At 37.8% G+C, this 18,037-nt stretch overlaps 2 protein-coding genes across 6 annotated transcripts in view; both read left to right on the forward strand.

The window, feature by feature from the left end:
- Nucleotides 1–159: 159 nt before the first annotated feature.
- Nucleotides 160–2,472, forward strand: rhno1 (RAD9-HUS1-RAD1 interacting nuclear orphan 1). Its single transcript, XM_026146130.1, has 3 exons — nucleotides 160–282; nucleotides 422–609; nucleotides 769–2,472. Exons 2-3 carry the CDS (start codon nucleotides 445–447, stop codon nucleotides 1,489–1,491), a joined length of 888 nt encoding a protein of 295 aa, XP_026001915.1. The 5' UTR covers nucleotides 160–282; nucleotides 422–444; the 3' UTR covers nucleotides 1,492–2,472.
- A 105-nt stretch (nucleotides 2,473–2,577) lies between these two features.
- tulp3 (TUB like protein 3) overlaps nucleotides 2,578–18,037 on the forward strand; it is a 28,861-nt gene continuing 13,401 nt past the window's right edge. Inside the window, exons 1-3 of one of the 5 annotated variants that reach the window (XM_026146120.1) lie at nucleotides 2,578–2,859; nucleotides 6,764–6,826; nucleotides 16,128–16,169. In XM_026146120.1, the coding sequence (XP_026001905.1) occupies nucleotides 2,840–2,859; nucleotides 6,764–6,826; nucleotides 16,128–16,169 (125 nt within the window). In that variant the 5' untranslated portion in view covers nucleotides 2,578–2,839. Of the gene's footprint in view, nucleotides 2,860–6,761; nucleotides 6,827–9,070; nucleotides 9,165–9,285; nucleotides 9,381–16,127; nucleotides 16,170–18,037 lie in introns of those variants that run through there. The other 4 variants (XM_026146122.1, XM_026146121.1, XM_026146123.1 and 1 more) reach the window with 4 other exon arrangements.

The following is an 18,037-nucleotide window of genomic DNA, read 5'->3' on the forward strand; positions in this document are numbered from 1 at the left end:
TCACTTTGATCACGTGAAATTTTTGAACCAATAGCAGATAGGATAGCGACGTCACTAGAACCAATCAGAAAATACAATGGCTACGGTAGATGGCAGTAATGCACATATGAGGTGGTTTGTCAAGCCCCAACCTAACCAAAAAGAAGAAGGGGAAGACGACCCGGGAAATAACAAACAAAAAGCAACAAAAAGATGAAAACAAAGCAGGCAGAGAAAAGACAATTTACACTAAAAACTAACTTTTGATACAAGTATTTATTGTATGCAAATACGCACATTAAGGTAAGTTTAATGTCGTCTTAGCACCCACGAGCGAGTATATTCGGTTTGGTAGTAACCGAATATAGTTTTGGTTTGGTAGCAACATCTGGTTATTTGCGGACATTTGATGTCTCAGTTGATCGTGTTTTTATTCCACCAGGTGTTCTGTGATGATTTATCTTAATGCCCAGAAAAGTTACAAAGACAGCAAAGCCTTCGCTGCAATTCTTGGAGCGGCCTTTGTGTGGAGCCAAACTCCAAAATGTGCCCGAAATCCGAGCAGCACTCAATGCCAGAGATTTCTTCACAGAGGCAGAAGCACAGAGCAGCTCAGCTCTTAATTCCTGGGTAAGCTGTAATGAATACTTTTTAAAGTGGCGTGGGCTATGTTTTGCTTAAAAATTATTTCTGAACATAAACCTGATCTTCATTTGCTAGAATTTCATATAATAATTTTCACATATGACTACATAGATTATTTTGTTTAATTTGCCTTTAATATTTCAGGTTAGGCCACAATTTGACATTTCAGTTGCAACTGCACCTCCAGTGAGACGAGGGAGGAGAAAGTGTCAGTCTGCCACAAGCATCTTGGATAGCTGCAGTCAGCTGTCCAGGAAAAATAGTGTCTGCAAATTCCCCCAATTACTGTTTAAAACGGGGTCAAAGGACCAAACTCAGCAACCAAAGGGGATCTTCAAGAAGAAAGCTATAGAGAGTACTCATGTGGAAAGGAAACCTGCTGAAAAGAGAAGGACAGTTTCAGCTGCACAGTGCTCTAACCTACCAAAGGGACAGTTTGCCTCAGTAAGAAAAAAGAGCGCTGAAACATTCTCAGACGACACTTCATCCCACCAAAGATGTTTGGCTGAACCTGACAGACCATCTGTGCAAGTGTCAGAGAGATGCAGAATTCCAGCAGTCTGTGCTTCAACACTTCCCTGTGAAGAGTTTAGCACCACTGAAGTCAGCAGTGTCTGTCCACCTCCTGATGTGGACACTCCGAAAGCAATGGAGGAAAGGAACATTTCTCCGTCTACCCCCTGTGGACATTTGCTGCTGGCTCAGCCGTGTACGCCTCCATGTAATGAGTCACCTGACATTTTGGTGGCTGACACGCCAGAGAGGGACTATGGAATGAAGGTGACATGGAGAAGAAGAAAGAACTTGATGGTGTTGTTAAAACAGAGGGGCCATCTCTCTGAGGCAGATGCTTTAATTCAAAGTTGATGTAGAGATTGTAAGATTTATCTGTATTCTCATAATAGCTGCAGATTAATTTCCTGTTTATTGGTTAATTGACTAATTGTTGCAGTTCTAAACATCATAATGCCACGTCTGACAAAGTCTGTTATGAACCCCCTCTGAACAACATTTTTATGCATGAGTTTAAAATATAACTTTAGTAAATTAGTTTAATGGGTGTGATATTAAAATCTGTCTTGTGACAGACAGATTCTAATGATACTGTACTGTTTTTATAAATTATGTTATATACAGTAGATTTAATCCTCACTTGTGGCAACATATCTGGATTGTTATTCATATGCTAATGGATTTTGATAGCAGACATCTGGAAGAATGTTTAATCTATATTAACTTTAACTGAAATATCCAAAAATTAAGAGGCACAAAATAAGTACTCAAGTTAACTGTGTGATCTAACGACTGGTCTTCTGAAGGGCCATTTAAGATTGTTTTTGATTATTCTGCTGTGCAATTTAAAAATAGGCATAAAATAAATGTTTAAGAGGAAAGAAAAAGCTTGATTATTGAGTAATCTCTCAGGCTTCCTGTGACCCCTTACACCTGGGATTGCTCTGCATTTTTATCCCTCCTTCTAGCATTCCATTTATTGAGACAACATCCCAGATTGTGATTGACTCTTGGTAAGTCAAGACGTCACACTAAAAGTGTTGACCCTAAAAAAGCTGTGCTGATCCCTGGATGCATCCCTTCTGAAACGAAAGATGAGCATCAGCAGGTGAAATAAGTGTTTAACAGTTACAGTGACACAACCGTTCAAAGACTTTCCCAGAAACCACTGAAAAACACTAGTTTCCATTTATGTTACATGGTAGATGCCAGACCTGTAACTTGCAGGTTTGTGAGTAGTTAGATATACCATTAATTCAGACTACCTCACAGCAGTGTTAACGTGTTCCACAAAAACATACTTTGACCCACATTTAGTTTGCAGTAAAGTTATATTGCTATAATTGCAGTTGGGTTAGATTGGACAGGTGGAAATTTAGCTGGGTGTTTTTCTTCTAAAACTTTAGATTTGTGACAAATCATTGCTAATTCATTCGTATACATTACTTGCATTTATATAAACTTATATTTATACAGGTTTTTATTTATATAAAATGAAAAATCAAACCCCTCCTACAGTCAAGGCATGCACTCCCCCTTTCTGTAGAATGTCCACCAATCAACTTCCCCCTAAGTAACTGGTAAGCCAATAGCAACCCCTGTCTTTAGTGTGCTCGGTAACTAAGGACTGAGCAACTGAGTTCTTCCCAACCACAAAAGTGCTATGCCTCCTGAGGATCTTCCTTAGCAACCGTGGACAAACATGAGTTACTACAGCATAAGGTGAGAATTAAACCTAACGCAGTTTGTACGTTGTGTCCTTACTTTTTCCCTTTGGTGAACTGGGGAATGGGGAGGTAAGCGCTGGGATTAGCGCTTTCTTTGAGGCGAAAAACTTAGCTGTCGCCCACAACTTTTATAAGAGAGAGCTGCATACAGATAGAGACTGGGCTCAGGCAACTAGCGTTAGCTAGTAACAGGCTAGCTTTAACATTCCACAGCTGGCGTGTGAGCACAAGGAGCAGTTAACGGTGTAGTCCCCCCCCCCATCTTTTTATTTTATTTATTTTTTCGTTTCGATGACTGTTACAGGGCGAATGGCGAGATAACGGTCGTTGTATTTCAGGACTTGTGCTGTGCACAAACCGCACAGCAGAAAGGGGCAACCGTTTTGTTTTAATGTTACCCTTGCTTGCTTATAAATGTAGCCATACTCCCTCCTTTTCCGATGAATAAAATAGTTCGGAAACCCATCATTTGTCGCATCTCGTTTGTCTTTAGTTAAATGCCCACGTACAGTGTAATAAACACTTATTTATTTATTTATTAAAGCCGCAGACAATCCTTTTGTTATACACAAACACATTTCTTTATTTCAAATAGCATTTGCGTTAGATATTTGCCTCATACATAACGCCATAGATATTTCAAATTTGGATATAGCGAGACTAGATGGATTCCAAATAGTGTGTTTTGCTGTATAAAATGCTTTAGATCCTGTATCTAAAGAGAGGTACTCAGCCACTTCAGAGCACTCACTAGGTTTAGGTGAGTGCTCTGGAAAAACCCCACTGTATATCATGTCTGAACATGCCTCTTCGTAGTCTCTGGTTTTATGTAAAAAGCATTCATGTCAGCGTGTGTTTATCCTCACCTCCCAAATGAGTAAATAGATAAATATCTGGATAAGTAAGCCAGTTACTGAATGCAAAACATAGATTTACAAACAGTCACACAAAATTCGCCTGGGCATAATGTACTGCATGTAACCCCCCTCCCCATACACACACAGAGTGTAAAACGGCGCTGTGTTAATGGAAGCTGCTTTACACGGTTTTAAGAACTGGAGCAGAGATTCGTCCTTCATTTTTGTTGGGAGATAATTATCACAGTAGCTCACCCACCCTTTCCTGTTATAGAGGCAGTCACATTATTTGATTTAATCAGTTTGTAGATTAGTTCTGTCACCTAAGGCTTAAACTTAGTGATAGATAATTTTTATTAGTTACAGTGACATTGAAACGAGAACTTTTTTGTCTGCGTTTTGTTTTTAAATTGACTATTTTGCTGCAAACAAGTATTGACAGAGAAATGGTCTCTACATGGTATCAGTTAGTCTTGGTCTGTTGACTTGGAATAACTCCCATCCTGTTCATGTTTTTTCCCCAGATGTAGAACAAGTACTGTGTTTTTGGAAATCTCAGGGCCTTTCTAACTGTGTCAGCTTAGTAATGTGAACCACTTTGAACACATTCCTGATTAGCACACCACTTGGAATGCACACTTTATCAGTGTTGAAAAGAAATGGATAAAGGGCTTCTCACAAATGCCATGCAATTAAAAAAAAAAATAATTATAATATATATATATATATATATATATATATATATATATATATATATATATATATATATATATATATATATATATATATATATATATATATATTATATATATATATATATATATATATTTATATATATATATATATATATATATATATATATATATATATTTATATATATATATATATATATATATATATATATATATATATATATATATATATATATATATATATTATATATATATATATATATATATATATATATATATATATATATATATATTATATATATATATATATATATATTATATATATATATATATATATATATATATATATATATTATATATATATATATATATATATATATATATATATATATATATATATATATATATATATATATATATATATATTATATATATATATATATATATATATATATATTATATATATATATATATATATATATATATATATATATTTATATATATATATATATATATATATATATATATATATATATATATTTATTATTAGTATTATTATTCTTTGATGCAGTGAATGCTGTGTCCTTCGTATTTCTTCAGTGACTGCTGAGTCACTTGGCAGCTTGGAGTAGTTACAAATCCCAGAGTCTCCATGCAGAGCTGACACATTTGCAGAATGACAGTTTTCATAACAGTATCACCATTGTAATGTTTCAAGTGCTGATAACATGAGTGTAGCGTTATAAGTGCAAGGCTGGTGGAGTTTTGTTATTTGTCGCACTGCACAAACAGTGCCAGGCTAGTGCTTAGCAGAGATTTTCAAAGTTTTGACGACAGCTTGCCTGCTTAGGGAGCTAGCACAGAAAATGCACACATCAAACCCTAGTGTAGTTACTGTGTGTGTTCAGATAATGGTGCTTTATTGTCATTTATGTAGTGAGGTTGCTGTAATATTTCTTAAAACCAGCTTTATTTGTATATTTTAGGAACCAGCATGAGTATTTGTATCGGAAACCTAGGGGTTTTAATTTGGATAATGTCTTTAGGAAAATGTTCTATTTGTCTTTTATTGAGTCTGTTTTAACTTTTTCTTCAATCTGCTGGTTTGGGTCTCTTAGCTTGAAGAACAAGAAGAGGTTGGAGCATGTTGTTAAATTGTGTAGTAAAGTGGCAGGTATAAAGCTAGATGATCTGCCCTCCTGGAGGCAGCGCAGCAGAATTGAAGGGAGAAAAAATTCGGGTGATAGCACACATCCTGTGTTTTCAGAGTGTCAGCTGTTGACTTAAGGGAGGAGGTATTCTTTGCCTAATTGCAGAACAAATAGATTTAAATTCCAATTTGCTCCTACCACTATTCATTTTTAAAATTCTATGATGTGATTTGTGTTTTTCTTGGCACATCTTGGCTGGCTACAAAGCAAATTGCCCCTCGGGGATACTAAAGTTGATCTTGATCAGCCACTATCTTTGGTGTTACTGAATTCTCCTTTAGATTTCTATTCATTGTTGGATTGTCTGAATACCATTTCTGCCTCCTGTAATATCTCTGGAAATACTCTCTTGGTATTTATTTGTGCTGCAACTTAAGGAGTGATGAATGAATGAAATGTACACTTTCCTTGTTCATAAAATCTCACAATTTTCTATCCCTGTTGTTCTATCCCAGTGTGCACACAAACCAAAATTTCAGTACGTAGAGGCAAAACTGCCTCTGTGTAATCTGACATGTCATCAGTTCTTGTAGCTTGCCATCACCAGTGTGTGAATGTGTGTGTGAATGGGTGGGTGACTGGATGTGTAAAGTGCTAGTAAAGCGCTATACAAATACAGGCCATTTACCATTCTTCTTTAGATTGTATATTTGATGGCCTTTTTGCAGCATCTATACATAACAGGATACTCTATTAGCTTTTACTGCTTTTCCATTCATCAACTACTTTCATACAACAAACAAAAAAACCCCATAAAAAACAAATATTTCTCAGAGGAGAAATATTTATTATTATATATATTATTAGATTTCCCAGGGCTTCCTTAGTTTAGCATTAACCAGAGTCTCCCAGCAGATCAGATGACTTACTCAGGATGAAGTCTGTTTACTTCCCAGGTAGCCTTTGCTGTACTTTTTTCTCCCTTTTCTCTCTCTAGTGGTGGGTCACCTGCACTGTTTTTAATTGTGGGTTAATTCACACAAGAAATTGATCAGCCTTTATAATTACTAAAGTTTTTTTTTAAGGAAAAATGAGTACAAATTAGTACAAAGTACTGATGCAGTAATCTAACAGTTAATTCATAACTGTGTGTGAAATATATTGCAATAATAATTTGTGCTCTATGTAAAATCCTACAGGAACACTGGAACTAGCCCCACAGCACACACAGTGGGCCTCCACACATCATTTGAGAATAGCAGGTGAGCCCCTGTGTTTACACTCAGTGCACTGTGGGGTAGAGTGTTATGTATAACCTGAGGTAAAATGAAACCCCTTTTCTTAGATGACATTTGAGGACCACAAGTGTTAGCATGGAATCTTCAGCCTAAAGTTAATTATAGCTAACTTTTTTTCTGAATATTTCCTGTTGGAAACTAAAGTTAGTCCTACAAAGACTCTTTTATACCTATTGTGTCTAAATTTTCTTTGTATGATTCAGTAACATTCAGTAGCTTGTGAAAATGTGGAATCATTGAGGAGGAATGTCTTGGGATGAGGTTTGGACTTTGACTAGGCCATTGCAACACCTTGATTCTTTTCTTTGTCAGTGATTCTGTTGTAGTTTTTGTTGCTGTGCTTAAGACCATTGTTCTGTTGCAATACTCAGTTTTAGACAAGGTTAACTATCAGGCAGATGGCCTCAGATTTCACTCTAAAATATAGAGGAGCTCATGGTTGATTCAGTGACTCCAAGGTGTCCAGGTGGCAACAAAACAAGCCCAAATCATCACTGTCAGTTGGTATGACAGTTGGTATGAGGTGTTTTGTGTTTGGCTTTCACTGCGTTATGGCCAGACATCTGTGCTTCGGTCTCGTCTATTCATTGTTCCAGAAGTTTTGTGGTTTGTTCAGATGCCACTTTGCAAACCTTAACCATGTTGCCATCTTCATTTTAGAGAAAAGAGGCTTTCTTCTGTGTAATCTGTCCAAACAACCCAGAGTTGTTTAGTCTTTTTCTAATTATATTGGAACTTGGGATCTTTGCAGTTTCTCTGAGCATATGGTGAAATTGCTAGGATATCCACTCCTGGAAAAATTGCAATATTGTGTTAACACACACCTGAATGCTCCAGACCAGCAAACTGCTAAAACCTCTGCTTTTATAGTCAAACTTGCTGATGATTATTATGGATGTGTTCTTATATAATACTTTTCTACTGTAACTGAGCACGCAACATGCTATATACAATTACAATATTACTGCTTCCAGTAATGCTCCCAGGAATGCATAAATTCCTTTGAAACATTTCCTTTCCAACCTGCTGCCTGCATCATATAATGTGTGCAGTTCTGCACGAGCAGTTGGGGTGATATTGAAGTTAGTACGCCATCTTAGTTGAACATTGTTATAAATCAATCAATTAAAAAAATTCTCTACAAGGATAGCGGTTAACCTCTGCAACTGCAAGAACGACTTGTGGTCCAGTTGTGATTTACTGTGGCTGTCCAGTGAATTCCAAATGGCCCAGCTCCACTCGGTTTCTCATGCATTTAGAGACTAAAGTAGCATTTCTGGTTTTTGTAAGCTATACACTTTTTTGTTGTTGAATAGTACAGCACTGCAAGCAGTCAACTAAATTAATAAATATATCTGTATTCGTCATTCTTTGTTAATTATGAAGAATTAGCGCTAATGGACATGAGTTTGCTTTTTTTTGTTTGTTGCCTAAATAAAGTAAAACATAATTGTGAAAGAGTCAAAAGGGGACTGTGTCACTTGGCATCCCAAGGGTAGCTTATTTCCATTATTTGTTTTGACTTCAATAATTACTCCCACGGGTGAATGATTCCCCTGCTTATCATGAGTTAACGCATTTGCGAGTTTACTGCTCTCTCTCTAAGAACAAACATACACAATACATGCCTCATTTTCTGTCTGATTTTTATTTTGTCTCTCTCTTCCAAATAGCCTCAGGAAAAACAAATGTCAGCTTCTGGTCGCCTAGCAACCACACAAAGGTCCTCCCACTGTATCTGTTTTTAGATGTTGTAATCTATAGGTTTAATTTTATTCAGATAACTTTCTTAAAACTGTGTATGCTTCTCAGTTCCACAATGAAAAATGTAATCTTAGAGTGATCCAGGAAGGTAGTTTGGGAATTAGTTTTGACAAGATTTGGACTATTTAAGGCTCAACACAGTCTCACTGTTGCATAGCTCAGAATTGCAGTCTGGTTTCATACTATACGTGCAGTGGCCCCCCTATGAGTCAGAGAAAATGAGCCAAATGCAAGTGCTGACTTTCTCAGTAGTTAGTGGACGGTATTATGGGAACTTAGTGATAGCAACCTTTAAAGAGTGACTTTATATCTAAAATATAATCAGGCTAAAACAACTTACCCTAGTGCTCTTTCAGACTATATGTTTTCAGTTCTGTCTCTGCCTGATCTTTTGCAGTACTCTGACATTCAAAACTGTCACTTCCATACCTATCCCTAGCTGGATCCTTGCGCATTGCCTCAAGTGTGAAGTCATGGTAACAGCACTAAGCCTCACAACCTCAGAGTACCTCAGCAGTGGTAGCTGTCACTCCCATGGGTGGGACATCTACTCTTTCTCAGTGACACACTAGCAGAGATCTTGGACTCTGTAGGCTTACAAATGGGTAGAACTGAGCAGTAAGTAAGACCCCGAGTGTAAATGAAGATTTTTGTTATAGATAAGAGACATTTGGACTGGCATTCCTGAAGCTGCATCCATGGACACTGTAAAGACCGAGGGATCTCAGCCTGCCTACAGTCGCTGGTCATACAGGTAGTTGCACATAATGGCACGCGTACATGCAGTATGTTTTGATCTCAGTAGTAGAGTTTTTTTCAGAATATACATTCTTGTGTGCTCTTTAAGACTTGTGGTTTCTTTCTTTAAGCAAGACAGCTGCCTCCTGCATTAAAACAGATGCAGTTAAAGAAACTTTTGCTTTAATTCTCCTAGCAGGATAGTCTTTTTAGAAATAAGGAATTACAGAGTTGCCCGTGTTAGGATTGAGGTCAGCATTACTATCTTTCTTCAGGTCGCTGAATGACTCAATGTTCTTCTCGCTCATGTTTCTGCCACCATGTCGTTACTTATTCAGAGCATCAGGCTGTGACTGTGTGCTGTAACCAGAGTTGGTAACTTGCGTGTGTGTCCAGCCCGTTTTGAGTGTGTGTGTGTTAGTGTCTGCTCTTGGTAGGTTAATTCAAGCACATCCATGTACGTAAGTAAGGATGTGCTTGGGGTATTCATCCAGTTAAATGTTTCCTCTTAGCATTTTATTTTATAAATACTCATCAGTTTCTAGTCTGTTTTAAGGAGTCTACATAAACCATATTCTCAGTTTTGAGGCTGTGGTGATTGAGATTAGAGATTTAATTTGAATTTACTAATCTTTAATTCCTTTGATTTTGAAATTGATCTGAGAAGGCTGTAATCATAATACATCTGAACATTTGCTCTTTGCTTCTTGTTTAGTTATCATTCCAAGATTCTGTAGCTTTGAGTTATCATTATTCCATTTCAAATTCGAGTCCTGAAAACCAATTGAAGGGGATTCCTCCCTGATAGTATTCAGAGATGCTCATAATATATATAGAAAAAGTTTTGCTCTATGACAGGTAATCACTCACTGATATCCAAAATAGTCGCTGGCAAAAATAACTATAGTTAGAAATTTTCAAAAAGCCATTATTATTGTTAGAGCCCAACCAGGGCTGATAATATTATTCAATATTAGCTATTTGCTGATCTGTCGGTATCTGCATTTAAAATGTCCGATAAATGAAAATTAAAAACGTAAAGAAGAGAGAGGGAAAAAACACGTTTGAACCATGGTATAAGTGTTGATGTTCCAGAGTTTGTCCACCAGAAGGCACTGTACAACTTCCCTTTTGGCAATAAATGCTTTTGGAAACAGCTGATCCTGGAAGACTCATTCAGAGCATAAACTAAATAAATAAAAAATAAATAAACAACCAAACTTACAAATATTTGGGAACTGCTTTGTGTGTCTCAAAGAAAAATATATATTAGAATATTGGATTTTTCGGTCACCAAATATTGGTATTGATATCAGTCTTAAAATAAGTCAGCTCTAATTATTAGCATTGATTTTAGTATTTAGTATGATTTAGTATTTAGTTGCTGCATTTCTGCAGGTGCTTTTTCTGTTGCTCAGATATTAATGTTTTGTTTTTTTTTGTTTGTTTTTTTTTTTTTGAACTTTTAATTGCAGAGCAGGAAAACAGCAGTCACCAGCATATACATACACAGGACAAAGATGCATCTACATGTATAGCAGGACGTGGGAGGCAGAAAGAGAAAGCCAACAGCAATATTAATAAACAATGAAAAAGGTTAACAATCGTCCCTTTGTTGCCAGGCTAAATCCCGTAAGCCCGATTTCAACCTCTGAGCAGAAGGAGTGTTCAGGTGGGCCAAAAAAGGGTCCCATATGCGATAGAAAAGGAAAGGTTTGTCCTTAAGTGCTGTAGAGAAGGCTTCCATTGGCATGATACATATCACAGACTGTAGCCACTGGTTGACAGATGGGGCCTTATCAGAAATCCACAGTACCATAATGCACTTTCGAGCGTAGTGCAGCAGTATGTGAAGGAGATCTTTGCTGCGAAAGCCGGCAGGTAGCTCATCGTTCAGTCCTAACAGGCAAGTCCTTGGACCCAGATGCAGTCGGCAATTAAATATAGTACATAGCTTGTCTATGAGTGATCTCCAAAACTGTAGAATAACAGGGCAGCTCCACAGACAATGAAAAAAGGAACCAACAGCAGACTGACATTTGTTACAGAGATTAGGCAAAGCTGGATACATTATGTGTCTCTTCTCGGGTGTAATATAAAGCCTATTTATAAGTTTAAACTGCCTTTCCCAAATAGAATTAGATGCCAAGGCTTTAAAAGGACGACAACACAACTCATCCCAAGCTTCAGCATCTATAGCGCCTATGTCTGATTCCCATTGGCCCTTGATTTTGTTAGAGTTATCCATTCTAAGATCAGAGAGAATGTTATAAATCTTTTTAGTGATACATTTTAGTTGGGTAGTTTTTACCATGAGTGATTCTATAGGAGAAAGACCAAACCCTCCATTCAAATCCTTCAATTTAGAAGTAATATAGTGCTTTACCTGAAAGTACTTCAAAAAATCCTTATTGGTCAGACCAAACTTGCTTTTCAGTTGATTAAAAGTAAGAAGAGAGTTCTCATGAACAAGATCACCCACTGTATTAATCCCTTTTTGAGACCAGTCCGCAAAACCAGCCTGAAGACCAGGTAAGAAGTCAGGGTTTTCATGAATAGGAGTAAGAAGGGAGAAACAATTATAATATCCTTCCAGGCGCCTGACTTTGCGCCAAATAACGAGCATATTCTTTAGCACCATATTATCTTGTGTTAGAACTGTGGCTTTACCTGAGGAAATATATAGCAGGTTCCGCAATGGAATGCCCTTTAAAGAAGCGGACTCAGCGCTGAGGTAAATGGAATCCGGATCGTCCATAAACCATTCTGTAAGAAATTTAAACTGTGCAGCCAAGAGGTATTGTGGGAAGGAGGGAGCGGCAAGACCGCCTTTCTGAACAGGCAAACACAGAAAACTGTATCTCAGCCTAGGTCTTTTCTTACGCCATATAAAAGAAATAATTGAACCATTTAATTTTGACAAAACCTTTTTGGACAGAGCAAGCGGTAACATCTGGAATAAATACAAGAGGCGAGGGAGGATATTCATCTTGACCAGATGAATACGACCTAAGAGAGACAGAGGGAGGCTGCACCACCTACCCAAATCGCGATTGATGGTCTGAATTAAAGGGGTGTAGTTCAGACTATACATTTCTTTTAGATTCGGTGAAATCTTTACCCCTAAATAAGTGAAACCGGAGGGAGACCAACGAAAAGGCTGAGAAATGTTTGGATCAACCTCATTTAGAACAGAGAGGGGCATAGCCTCACTTTTAGAAAAATTGATCTTGTAGCCTGAGAAGGAGCCGTATCGGGAAATTAACGCAACTAATCTAGGAATTGAGTGAGCAGGAGAATTTAGAAAAATTAAGACGTCATCTGCATAAAGTGAAATCTTATGTTGAGAATTGTTCAAACAGAGTCCTTCAATAGCAGCATCCTTCCTAATGGCTGTGGCAAGGGGTTCCATAGCCAGGGCGAATAACAAAGGGCTCAGCGGACAGCCCTGTCGACTGCCACGTTCAATACTGAAATTGTCTGACCTATAACCATTGGTAATCACTGCCGAAAGAGGGGAAGTATAAAGGATCTGGATCCATTTAACGAAGTTGTCACCTAAACCAAATTCTTGAAGTGTGAAAAGAAGAAACGGCCATTCCAGACGGTCAAAGGCCTTTTCAGCGTCAAGTGAGATGACTAGAGCCTCAGGGTTAAACAAAGATGAGTGCTGAATAATGTTAAGTAGGCGCCTCATGCTATGTGTGGAATACCGCCCTCGTATAAAACCAGTTTGATCATTCTCAACGATCGAAGGTAGTATTGGCTCAAGACGTACAGCCAGGACCTTAGCAAGTATCTTCAAATCAAGATTTAAAACAGATATAGGCCTATAGGAGGCGCATTCTTCTGGAGGTTTCCCCTTCTTCAGAATTAGCGAAATATTAGCCTCCATTAAGGAGGGGGGGAGAGTGCCTGCCTCAAAAGAGGACAGAAGCATCTTATACAGTGGGGAAGTCAGAATCTTACTAAATTTCTTAAAGAATTCCCCCGTGAACCCGTCTGGACCCGGGGCTTTGTTATTTGGAAGCATCTGAATAACTTTCAAAATTTCACTTTGCGTTATAGGTTTACATAAATCATCCCTTTGGATTTCAGTAACTTTAGGTAAATTTAGTCCTAAGAAGAAGTGATGCATACCTTGTTCCAATGTTGGTTTAAACTGGGAGGTATATAACTGCTTATAAAAAGTTTTTAAAGTATCATTAATAATTAAATTGTCATATTTAGGTAAACCAGATGAGTCTCTAACACATGGGATATTACAACCAGCACCCTTATTATGAAGAAGATTGGCCAGATAGCGGTTAGGTTTATTAGCAAACTCATATAACCTCTGCCTCATGAAGAAAAGAGATTTCTCAGCCTTTCTTGTCAATAGTGCCTCCAAAGCTGTTTTAACCACCTGAATTTCATTCCTTAATTGCTCTGAAGGTGATTCATTATGTTTAGCTTGCAGTTCGTGCAATTCCAGTTCCAATTTCCGTTGTTCCATCTGATTTTTCCGCTTCAGGCCTGCTGAATATGATATAATCAGTCCACGGGTGTAAGCCTTCAGGGTGTCCCAAAGCAGGCCTGGAGAAACTTCAGGGGTTGCATTGACCTTTAAAAAATGTTCAAGCTGATCATTTAAAGATATTAATGTTAAATACAATCAGTCGTGTTTTTAGTGAAAAACAAGAAGGACACGGGTAAATTATATTTAACCTTAATATGTTTATTATGCTTTATCGATCAGAGAGTCTAGTTTGACAATCTTGTAAAATGTATGAACAAAAAGTTGTATGAACCTAATATGTTTTGCATGGCCAGAGAAACCGTAGCTCTCGATAACCCAGGACAACCTTGCTGTGAGGTAATAGTGCTAATGTCTGAGGCACCTGCTTCTATGCATGTATCAATTTTAGTTCTTCCTGATTATAAACTGGTGCAAGAGCAAGTGGATGAATGGATGGATGGATATTTTTGGGGTATGTTTTACTAGAATTAAGCATTAAACCATTATCAGCCCTCATTTTATGGAGTACCCTCTCTTAAGTTCAAAGCTGAATTGCCTGAATTAAGTCACACTCATCCAACTTTCAAATTAACATTTAAAGTGGCAGAGTGGAAAGCTTTTAATTAAAATGAACAACACACAAAACAGATCATGGTCTGATAATACTCTTGTGGGTTTAATACCAAACATTTCTGGTCAGCTTTTCCTTTTTTTTATATCCTGAACCAGCAGCAGAGTTATGGACAGTTATCACAGTTAAATTAATAGCTTTCAATTATTTAAAACATCAACATTGTGCAACTTATTTATATATTTCCTACAAAGAATTTATCAGAGGCATAAGTACTTAAATTTTGCACAGCTCAGCTGCAATTACGTGCTTTGGTAGGCTCCTCCCTTTGTCAGTCTGTGAATCTTTACAGCAGAGTGCTAAAGTCCTCCAATTACAGTGAGGCTCAAGAACACACTGCAGGTTTTTAATCAATGCTGGTGGAAGTGTGCTGTTGACAGAGCAAGAATCTCCATGGTTACCTTGGACTGACACACAAGGAAGGGACAACAGTGGCGCGTCCTTCTCTTGTCACCAAAGCTGTGACGGACTAATGAAGAGGCGGTCGCTTACTGCTGTGATGAGGCACCATGTAACTGTGTTTGTGTGTATGCACATGTCCATATTTACCAAGAACATAAAGAGACAGGAGAGTTTGGGTATTTTTGAGCCAGCAGAACCTTTTCTGTCATTTTACAACTGTATTTATTCATTCTGGAAGATTTATTTGATGTTATTATCTTTAGCAGTAGCATCTCATTATCATATTGAAAAACTGAGACATACCTTTGAAGTTGCACTTCTTTTTCTTCTATTAATTGGGATTAGATGGACAGCTTAATTTCTTTCTACTGACACAAAAGGGAGTATTTTTGGTTTGGCCCACTTAACATCAAATTCAGTTCAATTGAATTTCAATTCAGTTTTATTTATATAGTACCAAGTCACAACAACGGTCACCTCAAGGCACTATAAATTGTAAAGTATAGACCCGACAACAGGGATGTCAAACTCATTTCAATTCAATTCAATTTTATTTATATAGTGCCAAATCCCAACAACAGTTGCATTTAACATCAAGTGCCTCCTTCACATTTTCCAAAGTAGTCCGGAGGGCTGGATTGGTCTTTGATGAGCTGATTTGCTCCCCTGGGCCTTATATTTGATACCCCTGCCCTAAAATAATAGGCTTGTATGCCCTTCCATCCAAGTGTCTATCCACAATTCAAGAATCATTGTTCCTCCTACAATATCAGTCAGAATTTAATCGAAGTTGCACACAGTGATGGATTTTCATCCAAACTGTCCTCAAGGTCAAAGTCACATTTGTCATTATATGAGCACTTTTGCTTTTTCCTGTTTTCATAGCATAACTTTTAAGTACATTTCTTACAGTTTCTAAAAAAGAATTCATTCATTTCAGTGTGAGCGAGATTTCGTCCTGGATTTGACTGTTTGCGAGTGTCCTTGGCTTCTCAGTGAATATTTATTCTCAAACAGCCAACCAGTGACAAGGAAACATTTTACTTTCTTTCTGTTCTTCACACATTATATGAACCCCTGAATCGTGATGAATCGTGAGCCAGATGAGCCACTACATCGTTATGACATTGACATTATGGTTTTCCTATTTGGTGTTGTCTCTAAACTTGTTTCACTCTTTTGTTTATTTTCCATATGCCCCATGCGTCTGGCGGTATGGTTTTTTCCCAAAGACCTTCCAGTTCTGCCAGCTTCTCGTCTAACACAACAGCCAGGTATGCACCTACACACTCCAAAAAATTTAACTCCAGTTGCAGTACCTGAAAATGACAAACTGAATAATGCACTTAAAACCTTAGTGCAGAACTGTTATATTTCAGACAGCCATCAATTAAAGAATGATCTTCTTGTGTGAGGGGCCTAGGTTTGATTCCGGTGTGGACCCTTTCCTGTGTGTCATTCCCTTTTGCTCTCTTCCTACTTTCATCTGTACGCTTACCTGTCCCTGTCCAATATAGACTAAGGAAATGCCCCCAAAATATTAAAAAATATGGAAGTCTTTCACTTGGTTTGCATTTCTTAAAGTGAATCATAAATGTGATTTAAAGGGTATATTTGTTATGTTTGTTTTTTGCCATATTTGTTATTTAGGGGCTAGAATATTAAAACTCTTTATATGCAGGCGTACTTGTTGTTCTTAGAGAATTTAAAACGAGAATGGGAGGCAGAGCCTTAAGTTTTCAGGCCCCTCTTCTATGGAACCAGCTCTCAGTTTGGATTTGGGAGACAGACACTAATAGTAAAATACAGTAGCCACTGTGATCACAGGTGTATCTACTCTGTGACAGGCCCCAAGATACCCGTTGCTTTGTACTAGAGCAAACTCAGCTTCTCAACATTCTCTCCCTCCCCGTCTCCAATAGGCATACACAGAGACTGTAAGTGCAAAAATAATAACATATAACAGTAATCAGTGATATCATTAGTATCACCCTGGTCAACAACACAGTCAGAAGTTGAAGGATGGACACGTTTATCTAAGCTTATGCTATAAACTCACACTGCTTTCATCCACTAGGCTACCATAAGCCCCAAACAGATTTAGACATAAAGACAGCTGTAATGTCTATAAGCATGGAGCAAACAAGAGTCCACAGGTCCTCACTGATTGACTGGAGGGGTCACCTTGCCAGACAAACACATTCATTCATAGAATTACCATTTCCGATGGGTCACCTTCTAGATACACAAACTGAATTCTGATTTAAGTTGCTAAGATTAGGCTTAAAACTTTCCTTTTTGCTAAAGCACTTAGTTAGGGCTGGATCAGGTGACCCTGAATCCTCCCTTAGTTATGCTGCAATAGGTGTAGGCTGCTGGGGGGTTCCCATGATGCATTGAGTGTTTCTTCTTCAGTCACCTTTCTCACTCAATGTGTTAATGGACCTCTCTGGACTTGTTGGATTATTGTTATTATCTCTATATCTCTTCCATAGCATGTCTTTTAGCCTGGGTTCCTGCTCTCACCCCAACCGGTCGCAGCAGATGGCCGCCCCTCCCTGAGCCTGGTTCTGCCGGAGGTTTCTTCCTGTTAAAAGGGAGTTTTTCCTTCCCACTGTCGCCAAAGTGCTTGCTCATAGGGGGTCATATGATTATTTTCTCTGTATGTATTATAGTAGGGTCTACCTTACAATATAAAGCACCTTGAGGCGACTGTTGTTGTGATTTGGCGCTGTATAAATTAAATTGAATTGAATTTATTTTATATAATTCAAAAAGCTCTGTGAAAGCCTTCAGCTGTTCTTAAAACACCACAGCGAGAGAACTAACAGGCACTAGAAGGGGAGATAGCTACCCTTTCCTGACTCTAGTTCTGCTGGAGATCTGTCCCTTTTAAAAATAATTTTTTTCTTTCCACTGATATGCCAGCTCATAGGGGTTCATCTGATTGTTAGGTTGTAGGTTCAGTCTTTACCTTAATGGATAAAGTGCCTTGAGGTGTCTATTGTAAAACTGAATTAACTCTCTTTACTACTTATGATTTCTCTCTTGGCTACAAAAAATGTTTTAATCTCTTGCTACTGCCTTTATCAGAGCAGTCATGTTCTAATGTGTTCAAGCAGTGCATTAGGCTCTTAGGCAC

This window comes from Astatotilapia calliptera, chromosome 17 (assembly GCF_900246225.1).
Source record: "Astatotilapia calliptera chromosome 17, fAstCal1.2, whole genome shotgun sequence".
NCBI lineage: Eukaryota > Metazoa > Chordata > Actinopteri > Cichliformes > Cichlidae > Astatotilapia > Astatotilapia calliptera.